Source organism: Pholcus phalangioides, unplaced genomic scaffold (assembly GCF_987345545.1).
Source record: "Pholcus phalangioides strain wild (caught in Gottingen) unplaced genomic scaffold, Ppha-v1.0 ptg000036l_1, whole genome shotgun sequence".
Taxonomy (NCBI): Eukaryota; Metazoa; Arthropoda; class Arachnida; order Araneae; family Pholcidae; genus Pholcus; species Pholcus phalangioides.
The window spans coordinates 1-15,843 of record NW_028301623.1 but is presented as its reverse complement, the minus strand read 5'-3'; the positions used below and the strand labels follow the sequence as shown (position 1 = coordinate 15,843).

The 15,843-nt window shown below is 35.2% G+C and overlaps 1 protein-coding gene across 1 annotated transcript in view; it reads left to right on the top strand.

The window, feature by feature from the left end:
• The window catches only part of LOC149065949 (uncharacterized), a gene marked incomplete at its 3' end in the record, with an annotated part of 35,980 nt that extends 24,652 nt beyond the window's left edge, over positions 1-11,328 (top strand). Inside the window, exons 13-14 of the mRNA XM_089253304.1 lie at positions 6,702-6,992; positions 11,191-11,328. Coding sequence (XP_089109430.1) covers positions 6,702-6,992; positions 11,191-11,328 — 429 coding nt within the window. The remainder of the gene's footprint in view (positions 1-6,701; positions 6,993-11,190) is intronic.
• Positions 11,329-15,843: the final 4,515 nt, after the last annotated feature.

Sequence of the window (15,843 nt, the reverse complement as noted above, 5' to 3'; positions counted from 1 at the left end):
TTAATGAAACAGATGATTCCAGAATTAATGTAGGAGATAATTGCAGAATTAATGTAGGAGATAATTTCAGCATTGACATAGCTGCCAAGTCTCCCGAATTTTAGCTTCATCCCTCGACCTCCCGAAAAGTTCTTAAATCTCCCTAATTTTTACGAAAATCACAAAAAAATCCCTAATTATCCCTAAAAATTCCCTTCATTTTTAAAAAATCTTGAAAACAATCCCTGAAAACATTCTGCTTCTGAAAACAATCCCTGAAAACATTCTGCTTCTGAAAACAATCCCTGAGGAATTTCTTGTGGGGCATGAAGTCTGTTGCCTCTGTTTTTTTCCCCCTTTCGAAATGATGTCACACGTCGTAAATGGGGAAATTTCTTTTACAAGGAAGTTTTACAAACCCTCTGATGGTAACAAGAAAGTTGTTTGTCTTATCGTTCAGGGAAATAGCTTAGCAGCCAATAGTCCTGGATAATATTTGAAGATTATAGTGCCGCGCATCTTGTCAAAATTTCTTTCGTTGAAGTTACATACGTGCAATATAACAAAACATGAATACACTGATAAGCAAAAACATATTTAATTAATTTTAAAGATACTTATTCCCCCCGATGAATTTCCTTTCATCAAACGTTCCACAAAAGGGCCGACTTTTCCTTTTTGTACAAGTTGTGTTACAGACATAAACATCGGTCATGGTGGAAAGACTGACATCATCACCCATATGAAATGAAAAAACATCAAGCAAGTGTCACAAAAAGTCAGTGTTCTTCAAAAAAATTGATGCTTTTTCCCCCCTTCACCTTCCGATGTTTTTGCGATCATTCGCGCAGAATGTCTGTTCACATCGTTTCTGATTGCACACCTTTTCTTTTTTTTTAGATCACCATTTTGAAGCTTTGGCCCCAATTTCACTTTTTTTTTGCATAAGGATTTTATTCCCGAGGGTTTAACTTCCATGTGTGTAAAATCTCTTATTTTTTATTTGACTTCAATTTTTAAGTACTGATTTTATTCCCTATGCTTTAACTTTTCTGTGTGAAAAATCCCTATTTTATTTAGAAAAATCCCTTTTGTATTTATTAGGGGTGTGGTTTTAGCATAAAATACGGATTCACGCGAAAACCTCCCTAATTTTCATTTTCAAAAGTTGGCAGCTATGCATTGATGAAAGGGATGCTAATAAAATTGATGAAAGATAATTCCAGAATTAAAAAAAGATGTAATTTCAGCATTAATGAAAGATAATTCCAGAATGAAGGAAAGAGATAATTCCAGAATGAAGGAAAGAGATAATTCCAAAATTAATGAAAGAAAAATTATAGAATTAATTCCAAAAACTGTACATTTCTATGGGCAAATTGCCAGGCACGAACTGTGTTTTCACAGTCACATGATTTCCTTGCATTTGATGTCACTGCCGTCGCGGCGGCTGGATGCTCTCTCCAGTAATATAAGCTCAATGATTCATACCAAATTTACAAATAATTTTTTTAGGCACAACCAACCTACTGCAACACTTCGTCTCAAAACAAAACAAGATTGTCACGACTGTCACAAATGATTTACATATTCTTACATCACTAAAAACCTTAGAACAGAAATACTTTAGAATGGCAACAGCGCAAATCAGCCACAATCACCAAACATGTTAACAAAAATTAAAATATTCATATTTTCAAAAAATAATTTGACTATATTAAGACTTTTCTGCTGGAGGTTCTACACGATATGTTACACCTTACCCTGGTAGACATGTATCCACTGCTCCTCCCCCTTCCCCAGAATTGTCTAACAAAAACCTCTTCATTGTATTGAATAGGCACACTAATAAGGACAGGTCATCGCAGCGCCCCTGATAATAGTTGGCGGTGCCCCAAGGAGCTATGCCATCATTTTGAGAACCACCTGTGTAGCCTATTGGATTGACATCATGCTATAACGCACAGTAATCAATCTCTTTTGATACCTGCATTATTAAAGGTTCTACAGCATGACAGTATGACGTTCATATGTGTTATATGTTACGGTAAATGTGATAAAACAGTTATTATACCTAATAACTGGTTATTACTCATACTTACCAGTCATCTTGGTAAGTATGATAAATTATAGTATGTCTAGTGAGCTTAGTCAGGCCCTGATATAATGATGACAAAGTTTACAATCCAATATAATGATACTATAAATGCATGAATTATCATAAAGTATGATTTATCATGTATAGAATATCATAAAGTATGATTTATCATGTATAGAATATCATAAAGTATGATTTATCATGTATAGAATATCATAAAGTATGATTTATCATGTATAGTATATCATATAGTATGATTTATGTTTACCAACGACATGACGGTTGGGTATTATGCATAATCACTTGTAATCACTTGTAAATGTAATGATTTTTTAGTACTTATTAAAATTGCAAACAGTGCTTTGGTGCTATGCATAATCACCGATAAAAGTGATAAATTTGGGGAAATTCATTAAACGCATAATAACTGATTAGTATGTATAATAATGCTGTATTTATTGCATTTACCGTAACATATACATAATGCAGGGATGGGATTGCTGCGCCATTAGCAATTTCCTGCTACATACTGTGCCATAACGTTAATTTGCCGAGAAAATTTGGCGCTTCTGCGCCAATCAGGGTTCTCTGATATTGCGACAACCCAACATAACTACCCAGGATTCTGGTCTGGGGAAATCGGTGCAATCGATACACAAAGGAGAGAGACAAATGATTTCAAAGAAATTTCTGGTTTTAACAAAAGTAAATTTATTAATTCTTTAACAATTAAATAAGTTAGGAATAACAGAATTATTTCTCAATTTTCATACCGTGCACCAATGCAAGTCCGTTGTCTCGTCAATCTAGTCCGATTGCAGGAGTTAGGCGATCTTTATCGGATCACACGTGCCGTGACGTCATCGACCTTGGAGGAAGGTCACGATCCGAGATGAAACCTCACGTGGCGGGAAGAGCTGTAAACACAACGGCCGAGATGACGATCGGAAGCAATGATCGATGCGGAACCATTCATCGACCTTGTCGGAAGGTCACGGCCCGAGGCGGGAAGAGCTGCAAACTCGACGGCTGGAAATGACGATCGGAAACGATGCGGAACCATAAGACGGACGGATGAACGATGACAGCAACCGGGAATGACAATGATTGACTAGAGATGTGGCATGATGGGTCCGGAACCAGCTGGCGATGTAATAGCAACAGAGAGACGAACTATTTCATACTTCAGATGACTCACCCAAAGGCGACCACCTTCACCTAAAGTGATGTATCTCAATTTGAAAGGCGAGAACGAATGCGGCTTAATGCGAAGTGGCATCAGGAATTTATACCTATAAAAGGAAATACGGAACGATCCAACTCCTGGGACCGACCATCTCAGAAAAATACACAGAGCACAGCCAATAGGAAAATACAACGTCTAATTTAAATAAATAAATGGCAATAGATTTTTTATAGGAACTTTTACAAAAATAAGAATGGCAACAATAAATTAAAATGGCGATGTGATCAATATCGCACATTTTACCAGACTATGAGCAATGAAAATATCACAGACTAATTGAAGTAACCGTGCACGGTTATAAAAGGTAAGATAACATAAATTCTATTAAAGATTATACAATTACAACTATATAAACATGTTTCAAAAATAAGAGATAGAGGCAGGTTTGGCAAATTCCCCAAAGGTTCCCAACTATTGTTACAATATTTCCCGCTTCAACTTTTGCTTTCGATGACGTCATTTGAATCAATCCGTGACGTCAATCTCGGCGTTGCTACTGTACCTTATAGAAAACCTTTGTGTATGTTCCGGTTTTTTTTGTAGAATTCATCAAGATGACCTGTTCTGCCAAGGTTTCCTGCATTTGGGTATAAAAATAGTGCGTCCGTATTTCAGATTCCGAAAACCCGTGTCGTCTCCGACTGATTAAAAAATCAAATTTTCGAGCTAAATAAAGTTCGGGTTTTTAACCAATCGGAGACGATGCAGGTTTTCGGAATCTGAAATGCGGATGCACTATGTTTGCACCATCGAGCTGGAGAGAGTATGACGTCGGCGGTCTTCGCCTTGGCAGTGCTGAGAACGTCGTCCGCAACATCATTTGTCGGAAGATCACATGACTCGGTGAAAACACGGACAATCCCCGTTATTTTCTTATGTCTTAAATAGGAGTTTAAAACAATAAATGAAAGAAATAAATTCAGCATCGATGAGATAATTCCAAAATTAATGAAAGAAAATTTCTAGAATTAATGAAATAGATAATTTCAGTTCCAAAATAAATGAAAGTGATAATTCCAAAATTAATAAAAGATAATTCCAAAATTAATAAAAGATAATTCCAAAATTAGTAAAAGATAATTCCAGAAGTAATGAAAGAGAATTTCAACATTGATGAAAGTGATAATTCCAAAATCATAAAAGTGATAATTCCAGCATTAATGAAAGATAATTCCAGAATTAATGAAAAATAATTCTAGAATTCATGAAAGAGATAATTAGCGTGAATGAAAGAAATATTCTAGTTTTAATGAATGATAATTACAGCATTAATGAAAGAATTTTGGAATTAATGAAAGAAAAATTCTAGTTTTAATGAAAGAAAAATTCTAGTTTTAATGAAAGAAAAATTCTAGTTTTAATGAAAGAAAAATTCTAGATTTAATGAAAAAGAATTTCAGTTCCAAAAATAAATGAAAGTTATAATTGAGCATTAATTAAAGATAATTCTGTAATTAATGAAAGGTAATTCCACCATTAATAAGAAATAGTTTCAGCATTAATGAAAAAAGAAATAATTTTAGCATTAGTGAAAGAAATAATTAATAAAGGAAATAATTCCAGAATTAATGAAAGAGATAATTCAGCATCGATTCAGGAGTAAGAAATCCAGATCAGACTCATCTCGACTGCATCAAATCCAGGAAGTCCTTTCAGATAAAAGTGTTTTGGTGAAAGCTTTATTTCTGGAAGAAGCATCAGAACTTTTGAATGGCTTTCTGACATTATTTGAAAAAGAGGAGCCCCTCATACACATTTTGTATGACAAGCTAGGAGCTCTTGTTAGAAAAATTATGGCACATTTCCTGAAATCTGAACATATTCAGAATGTTAGAATTGCTGAGCTTCAGAATTTAGCTATAGAAAGCAGTGAGAACTGGAGGAAAAATGTGGTTGTTGGTGCTGAAATAGGATCCAATCTTGCTGAGTTGGGGGATTGTTCTCAACAAAAAATTTCTCTATTAGGTGCTAGAGATCACTTGCACTGGTGCCAGATCATCAAGCACTTACTTAAAGTTTTACCTTTTGAGAACACCATGCTGGAAAAAGTGAAGTGTTTGCATCCCGTTTTCTGACTAGAAAACTCTTCATTATCATGTACATTGTTTCAAAGCTACCGCAAGTTGTTTGTCCTTCAGATGTCCCTGTTCTCTTGGATGAATAGATTTCTCTACAGTGTGAAGATATACATGTGAGTTATCAAAGGTTAGATAAATATTGGGGATCTATATTTGTGATCTAAAAAACTTGGAAGTGCAAAGTTCAAAATTTTGCTTGTACTCGTCAAAGCCTTATTATACATGTCTTACCCACATGGAAATGCAGACTGCGAGAGGGGCTTTAGTGTAAACAAACATTTCCTGCAACATAGATCAAATCTTTCGATTGAAAGTATCAATGGCATTAGGCAAATAAAATTCTCGAAATGCTAAAGATATTGATGTCGATGCCAATCTTCTGAAAGCTGTTCACAGCTCGCATCAGAAGTACCAAGACAGAATTCAGCACCAAAAAACTTTTTTGATAAGAAAGTTCCACGACCAGATGAGAATCAAAGACTAAAAGCAGAAGAAAGGGATTTGAAATTCAGTTATTATCAAAAACTCTGCTGAACACTGCAGAGAAAATGATAGAAGTGTGGATAAAGAGAAAAAACTTTGTAGACATCGAAAGTGAGGAAGTTTGTCTGAAAACACTGAAAGAAAAAAATGTGTAGTGTTCTTGAGAAATTGGAGGAAAACAGAGTCATGAGTCATCAGAAACAGAGTCAACAAAATGTCATGAGGTTTTTTTTTAATGTATGCTTATTTGTTTGATTTGTAAACTTTTTCTTCCTACGCCCAGCTTGGATTATGACTAATTTTTATGTCCCTACAAGTGGATGCAAGTTTTATCAAACATATAAAACTGATTTTTGATGCTGGAACCCTATAACTGGTTAAAATGTTCAAAATTTAATAATCTGATTATTTCGGTTCAAAAAATTTTCATTTTTGTCAAAGGTAATAATGATTCTGCGCACTGCTCCGAATTCACAGATTGCTGCTTCGAAACACTAAATTTACTGCTCCGAAGAGAGTCAACAGCAATCCCATCCCTGCATAATGTAAATGGGCGCAGTAGCACAGGTCTATAAGATACTTGCACTCAAGTGCCAAAGGATGCTTAGAGGCGCTATGAGTTTGACACCAGGTTCGTCTTTTTTGGAAACTTTTCTGACACCTGGGTGCAACAGAAATGGCGGCATGACCACGGAGAAAGATTGCTACTGCATGCTTTTTTGTAAGACTGAATCGTTGACTATAATGATTGTTTGGAAAGTGTATGTATATATTTCTTTGATGATTTTTTTTTTTTTTTTTTTTTTTTTTTTTTTAGCCTCCTGATGCTCAAGTGAAAAATAACATTAATCAAAGATTCGCAAGGCCAGATATTGTGCGACATTTATGGAATGCTATATCAACAATTCGCCAGCACAAGCAAATGGCAAATCTGGATAGAATTTATCACACTATTACGCGTCTTCATGACATTAGCCTGGAGGAGATGGAAGAGCAGTTGAATTTTGCTGCAATGGACTCGCTTATCGAAGTTAAGAAACGAATGAAACGTAAAAGCTTGGAAATTGGTGTTGAGCAAAGCTCTTACTATTTTCCTGAACAAAAAATGGTGAGTGCATGGGTTATTGTTTTACAGCAGTGTTTCTCAAGGTGGGGTGTGTCATGGTTCCTAGGGGTTTTGCCAATTTTTGTCAGGGGCGTTGTGACAAGCTGGAAATATTTATGCATGTGCCTGTGCCTATTCATACTTTTGTGATTCTTATATGTATTCCCAATATCTACTAAACTAGTCTGGAAAACTGCAGATTAATGATGGAAGCCACGAGTGGCAAAATTTCGAGAACCACTGTTTTACAGACTGGTTTTCTTATATTCAAGTATATTGTATACAGTAAATTCTTCTCATAACACTTTTCAAGAAACCATCAGGAATAAATGCTGTTAGCGAGAAAATGATTTAAATGGTTAATCTCTATGGGTAAAACTGGGACCACAAAAATAAGTTGATCTAATTTTTAATATTATAAATGGGATCCCCATTGTATAATATTTATATATATATATATATATTATATTTTTTTTTTGAGAAGAGAAGATAATTTGTTGTTCAAAATTTTAAAATTTTGTTAAAATGTTCTTTGTTGTAAATTTAAAATTATATGAAATGAAGATTGTGTAATACAGTCGATATTGTTAATTTAAAATGTGGCAACACCTCCAGAGGATTGCTGAATTTTGACTAGCTATTTATGTTGTATACATTTAACAGAAAATTACTACCTATACAGTCTTTCAAGGAAAAAAAATAACACTAAATGAAAAGGAAATGAAATTTTACTGCTCCCACACACACACACAACTAAATAAAACTGAATTATAGTTCAACTGAATAAAGAAAACGGGCCTACCTAGAAAATTTGTTCAAATGCATGCCAGAAATCTGAAGCAGCCACATTATTAATGGTCAGATTTTCAAATGTCAGCTAATGTATATAGATGAAATTAAAGGTTTTTACAGTTACGGAAGCTTTAATGTTGGCATAAGCAGGGTTGTGTTTTTAGTAGGTGCCAGAGTTGTTGATTTTTTAACAAAATATATATACAGGGTGATTTAAAAAAAACTATACCGACATATGGGCCCCTAACTATCATACCATTCACAGAAACTGAATGAAATTTCAGAGCAACTGAAAATTTTGAAAATATCAAATGGCAACACCAAGTTTTTTGTATTGGAATGTGATCTCCATTGTGAAAAACCCTAAATAGCATTCGAACGGCAACTGTAGCATGAAAATCACCGGCGGTAGATAGGCTAAAAGTGAAGACAACCAATAAGGACAGAGAAGCAGCATAAAATAAAGCATTTTATTGTGCTTCACAAATTTTCCACATGACCTTGTGGAGGACTAATCAGGCTGGGATCTCAGCCGAAGAAACGGTGTGACGAATGAAACGAACATTAATGCTCTGGTGCACTGCAAAGTCCTTTTTACTTTTTCCTTGCCTAGCTCCGGGGATTTTCGTGCTACAGGTGCCATTCCAACGCTATTTAGTGTTTTTCAGTATGGAGATCACATTCCAATACAAAAAACTTGGTGTTGCCATTTGATATTTTTGAAATTTTCTGTGAATGTTATGATAGTTAGGGGCCCATATGTCGAGATAGTTTTTTTATAATCACCCCGTATTTATAAATATACAGTAAAACCTCGATAAGTCGTCACCTCATGCTATCGAAAAATTATGACGGCTTAAGCGGAGTGACGACTTAAGCAAAATGCCATCAGTTTCAATGTGCAGTATTGTGAAAATCATAAATTTAAATTAATATAACATTTATTAAAATATGAATCTAATTTACAATATTAATAAAATTTATAGATAGCAAAAGAAAAATAATAGAATTTTTTTAACTTTTTTGAGCTCTTATTATTTATTTTACTATGGTAAAATATTCTGGTACACTTTATACTAGTAATTTTTAATTCAGAGCAACTGTTAGAATAGTTGGCTTTTCTTTGCAAAAGAATTATTGTACATTAGTTTTACAAATACGCTTAATTTAATTTTAGTGTTTTAATTCTTCATCAGTCGTTCATGATACCACTACAAGATAATCTCGAACACAGAATTCCCTTTTGTCTTTGGGGGCCCTGGGTAGGGGAAAATAAGCATTAAAAGACTTTGGAAAGAATGTCTGGTTTTTAAGCAAAGATATTTTGTTTAAATTTGAAGCCCTAAATTAGTTGGGCCCAGGCAGAAATCAGATCTAGCTCGAACAGTCCCTTACGTTTCAAAAACCTTAGTAGAAAATTAACTTCCCCAGTGTAACTTTCGTTACTTAAACTGTTCTGTTTTGGTACATAGACTTTTATGGTGACTCTTAAGCATATGGCAATGCTGTTAACAAGCTCTTTTTTTAAAGGAAGCGATAAAAACAATCTGTCCCTCTCTCTGAAACTTTTCCATAGTGACGAGTTAACCGAAATTAGTGGCGAATAAATGAGGGTTTAATAACATTGTTGTTTATGAAAGCTGGAGGGGCCTATAGAAAAATGACGACTTATTAGGGTTATGACTTAACGAGGTTTTACTGTATTACTCAAACACTAGTCTAATCTATATTTTCTTACAATATACAATTAAAGAAATCTTAATTTATAAAAGTAACAACGGCTATAACATGTAAATTTATGTGATGTCACGCAGAAACATTCGCGGAGATCTTGTTTCTCAATGTGTTTGCTGTCACAATGATGATAAGTTTATGAGATCGCACTTTCTTGGTCAAATTGTTTTACCAAAACAGCAGTTCTGCAGTAACTGCTCTATGGAAATATCAGACTTGGAAGAGGATTCGAAAAGGTCCAATGAATGTTAAAACATTCGTAGTATGATAACGAAATTTGAAACCACAAGATCGTTGACTGTTCATTCTGGAAGAGGAAGAAAACCCGTTTCTGTAGACGCAGTACAGGAGGTTTTGCTTCGGGTGGAAGAGGACAGAGCTTCAAATTCTCGTGTTAGCAGTAGTGTCAGGTATGTAGCACATGCGTTGGATAGATCAAGTGTCCATAAGATCATGTGGTATATCCTCCAATATTATCGGTACAAACTTTCTTTCCTGAAGCAGTTGCTTTCACATGATTATGATGCTCGACTCCCGTTCTCACTGCAGTTTCTAGCACACATTGAGGTCGATTCAAAATGGCCTTGGAATATCCTCTGGACAGACGAAACGCATTTTCCCTTGGATGGTGCAATCAACACTCACAACTGCTGAATTTGAAGAACCAGAAAATCCGCACTCTATCTTAGAGGTTCTGTTGCATTCACCAAAAGTGATGGTATGGGGTGGATTCACTGCATTTATTCTTTGCCCCCCCCCCCCTACTTCTACAAGGAGTTACATTCTACAGGTCCAGTGACATGTTCGATCACCAGGAATCGATATGCATTGCTGTTAGAGAATGAAATTGTTCCAGCTCTGCTGACACAATCTTTATGCAAGACTGAGCTCCTCCACACATTTCAGTGTGTGTTAAGAATGTTCTTAAAACACATTTTACAGAAAAACGTGTCATCAGCTGGCACTTTCCTAATCTATGGCATCCTCGGAACTTAATCCATGCGATTTTTGGCTTTGGAGGCATTTGAAACGTGTGGTAAGTCGTGACAATCCAAATACTTTACCTGATCTTAAAGACAGCATTTCATGCCTTGTACTGATTATTTCCCCTCACACACTTTGATCAGTTGTGGAACATGCTGTCTTGCAATTTCACATGGTATCTGAAAATGATGGCCATCATGTGGAACATGTTTTGTTGCAGTAACAATTGTAAAAGTGTTTAACAATTATTAAAATTGTAAATGTTTGCCTTAATGTGTCATTTCTTAATGAAACGCCCTCTGGTAAAGACATGTGCAACTAATTTTTTCCCCTGAAACAAATTTCCATCACTTCATAATGTCCTCCACAAAATTTCAAAATTTTCTGATGACTGGTTTTGCCTGTAGGCTACTTTAAAATAGTGTCATTTAATTATGGACGCCCTGTATTAGAATTATTCCAAGTAATTTTTTAAAAAAGGTGAAAACTCATTTTAAAGCCTTTATTGGCAAAAAATGTACAAAATGTTTTTCTTACGTGTCATGATATATTTTTATCTGCTAATATGTGCCATGCACTAAGTAATTGTAATTGTTCTTAGTTTTTTGATATATTTTCGTATCTTTTAGTATAAATAGTAAAAATGAAAATATAAAAAAAAAATATTTGACATTATTTTAATGTTTTCAAGGTGGAGAGTGTCCATGATTGGTATTGCTTTGAATGTCATGCAGAAGGAGAAGTTATTTCTTGCTCCACATGCTTTAGGGTGTACCATGAATCTTGCATGTCTGGATCATCTGAAGATTTTGTCTGCTACTGGTGCAAAGTTAGTATCAGTTTGTTTTTTTTTTTTCTTCTAATTAAATGAGTCACTAGGTATCTAACAGGTCAACAAGTCTGATAACTCTTACCAGCATGACGTCACATGCTAAAGCCCATTAACATGCGATGTATTGATTAAAGTACTCAGATGACGAGAAGAGTTACGCGAACCCCCCTCTCTGGAGAAAGTCCATTTTGGCGCGGGAAAAGGATTAAAATTATCCCGGGTTGCCAGTAAAGGCTGTCTTGGCGCAGATCGGTATGCGGGTATTCTTCACGCTTCAGTGAACTCCGTCAGTCTTCACGCTTGAGTGAGCTGCGCTTTTTGTGTTGGCATTTGTTAAAAGATGTACTCAAAAATTGTTGTTATAAATTTTGGAAGCAAATTAAATTTTTTAATTTAAAAAATTTGAATTTTTATTAAATTTAATATTTTGAACTAAAATATTTGATACAGAAAAAATTCGAAGGGAGTAGTGATCATTTAGTAATAAAGGGAGTAAAATTACTTTAAATTAATAATTAAATTCCTAAAACAATAAAATAAATTAATTGTTAAATTACTTCAAATTAAAACTTTAATATAAAAGGAGTATTATTTAAATATAATAATAATAATAATTTATTACTACTGTAAATTATATGGCATTTTCTTCAGTTTAATTTCTATACTGCAGCAAGAGAATGCCACCTGCTAGCAATTAGCCATTCTTCTTCTGTTTACCTTCTTTTATTGCCATATCATCGTCTTTTTTACTTTCTCGACAGAAGCTACTCATATGGGCTTTTTAAGGTATCCGACTACCTTCCTTGTCACTTTTCTTTAAAATGGTTCTGGAGTGGACTTTAAATACATTTTTTGATAGAAAGTGTCTCGAAATGGTCGAAACAGTGACAAATTTTCGTCTATTTATTATAGTTTCTATGGAAAAGTCGTTTTTATGTCAAATTTTAAGCAAAATTCCTGTGATATTCGAAACACGATTGCAAAAAATTTTATTAATGAAATGCTTTGTGATTTTTACAGTGCATTTGGCTAGTAATGTTGCAGGTTATTAACCAAAATTTAAAGGATTGCATGATATGTTACACCAAAATATGTTTAAGTATGTTTGAATTTTTTGAAATTTCATCCTACATTTTGTCTATAAAACACTGTAATTCAAAAAATATATGTGATAGACCTTAGATTTTGGTTCATAACCTCAACAATATATAGCAAAATATCACATTAAAATTTCATAAGGATGCAATGAATCAGTTTTTACAAATCATGTCACAAAGTCAAGTAAAATGTCAAAAATAGCATTCTTCGTAAAACACGTTTAAAGTCTTTATTCGCGTATTACTTGTATGTAAAAACACAACACTAAAGTGGACGTAACTTTGGTTCTAAGCATCATGTAAACAAAGCAAGGCCTGTTTTGGAATCACAACAAATAGAGCTTTTATAAAAAATTCAAAAATGAAAATCCATATTTTCTTCGAAAATGACGTTGCAACGTAGTCGGATACCTTAAATAGGTGACAAATGCAGTGGTGACAAATAAAAAGATTGAGCATGCCTGCTTGTCAAGTTTGCAGTTACGTCTATAGCCACCTTAAGGGCATGTCCCCCCAAGGGCAGGGCTGACAGGGATCCAACCCTGGGGCCCTGGCTGATTCTAACTATAAATTCATTTTAGAGCGACCCATCGAAAATTCCAATCTGAGAGCCCGGCTGCAAGATGTGGAGGCCATGCTTAAGGGCATCGGAAGAATGGTCCTCTCATGCTGCAGCAGGGATCTTGGCTGGGATCTCTCACCGGCCGTCCATTCTGAATTTACAGTGTGGAAGAAAAAAAAATTATAAGAATTCTCCTATAGGCTGGATTTTGTCAGCCCATCTTGCTGGGGGCCATGGTCGAAAATGTTTTATACGAGCAGTGTTCGGCTTCAGCTTGATGCATGGAACTGATTATTAAAAAAAGGCTGGAGTTTTTGATCCCTTCTGCGGAATGAAAAATATATTTTTTGTATTAAAATAATGTGCCGTAAGTGCTCGAGCAGCCGGGCCGTCTTAAGAGCATCACGGGCTTTCCCGGGCCAAGTGATTTTTCTGAGGCCCTACCACGTAAATTCGGGAAAATTTCAACCAGATCTTATTTTTGTGAATATAATGCGACAATGCCTTAAGACGACACTGTCGAACAACCGGTGTTTACGCAACAAAAACACTGCAATGACGACGTTATCGAGATCACTGCCGTGGCGCTTTTAGTGAAATTTCTAGGAGGCCAAAATAGCGCTAAAGACGCCAAACGGGAAAGCGTCGTTGCTAATGCGCTATTCTTGATGGGCAGTTGCTTTACCTAAAAGGATATAATAGAATCGTCCGGCGTGACGTAACGTGACGTAGCCAGTGTTCTTCTCGTGGTCGGTGGACTATACCCAGGATGACAAATTGTAAAATTTTTTATTAAAATACGTCAATCAACTGCTTGGACGAGGAGCACCAGCATTGTTTAGTAAGGGACAATTCAAGGTTGTGGTATTGCAGAGAGTTTTTTCCTAACAGGGTTGTTAATAAAGTGAATAGCTTGCCTCCAAAGTAGTGAATTTTAACACCATTGACACGTTTAAAATACAAATACAAAAACAACGCCACAACAGGCAAAACGCCCAATGAGGTGGCTGAGAAAAAGATGCCCATAAAAATATTGATGTCATATATTTCAAAACTACAGCAACCCAATTAAAAATATTATACAACGCCCATAAAGAATACTTATGGTTGTCTTATTCTAAGAATGGATGATAGCTTCTCGATTTACCCCAACATGTTTATCGTATTTATTTTTAAATGTGTCGATTGTGTTACAATTTACTACCTCCGGGGGTAAGCTATTCCATTTATTAACAACCCTATTGGAGAAAAATTCCCTGCGACACCATAACCTTGCATTGTCCCTCACCAATCGATACTGGTGTCCCCTTGTAAAAGCAGTCGATTGGCGGTGTACTAAAAGTTCATGGTCCATCCTATCCATCCCATTGAAAATTTTGAAAACTTTGATCATATCTCCTCGACACCTGCGTTCATCCAATGTAAACATATTCAAAAAATGAAGTCTCTCTTCATAACTCAAGCCCCGTGTGCCAATAAGGACACGCGTAGCTCTTCTCTGCACCCAAGTCTATGTCCCTCTGTAGGTATAAAAATAAATATGATAAACATATTGAGATAAATCTCGAAGCTATCCATACTTATCATTTATGAGCAGTGTTATAGTATCAGTTATTTTCGAGATATATGTTTTTATATTGGGTTGCTGTATTATAGTTTTATTTTAAATCTATATTTTTTATGGTCATATTTTTCACTCACCTCGTTTGGCAATCTGTCTGTTGTGGCCTGTGTGTGTCTGTTTGTATTTTGTGTTAGCAGTTTCATACTTGGCCATGGATACCACTTGTTAAGTGCTTTTTTTAACACGCATGGTAATATCTGCGAAAAAAGGCCCATAGAACTTTCCCCAGTGATATTTCCGCTGAATAGGTCAAAACCATTTAGAATGATGTATCATGTCGGACACACTTTCATTGATATTCACAAATACCACTTGTAAAGTACTTTTTTCATACTTTACATGGTAATATCTCAAAACAGGAGTCAATAAAACATTTTCATGGATGTATTAGTGTTCAGCAGGTCACACACACACACACAAAATCATTCAGAATTGTATGTTTTCATGTTGGACGCAATTTTATTTTTGTCCATTGTTTTTGAACTGAAATGTTAATGTGTGTTCTTGGAAATTCATAAACATTTTTATATTTAATCAAGCTTTAGCAAAGAATAATCATACAAAGATTTTTATCAGCTGGCTGATGCAGAGATGAATTTAGGAAAGAGAAAATTAACATGCCCTTGTGGGAAATTGAACCCACGTCCTCTCACTTTCTGGGTGAGTGCCCTAGATCACTAGTCTACAAAGGCAGTGGACATCTCAATCTTTCCTTAGAGCTTGTGTGCACTGTACAGGACCATACATGGACGGTCTGACCTAATTCACGCTAAAGCTGACACTGCCACCAGATAACAATTTATTCCATGATGATGTCCTTCTCCGCTATCCATACGAAGGTTTTAACAGCTGGTTGATGTGAAGATGAATTTAGAAAAGAGAAAAATTCTCTTTTTGCAGTGAATCAACCCCCACGTCCTCTCACTTTCTAGTCGGTAGTCTAGTGGTCTAGGATGCTCACCCGGATAGTGTTGAAAATGTAGGTTTGATTGCCCGCAAGGCAGTTGAATTTTCTCTCCTTTCCTAAATTCATCTTTGCATCAGCCAGCTGTTGAAAATCTTCATATATGGATAGCGAAGAGTGACATAATCCTCAGATAAGAATAATCATTCTTTTTCCATTAATTATGCAAAGAAATATATTTTACTCCACAAACTTACAATTTCTAAATTTTTCATAATTAAGCATATAATGGCAGTAATTTTGCCTGTCAGAACTCAACTTTCCA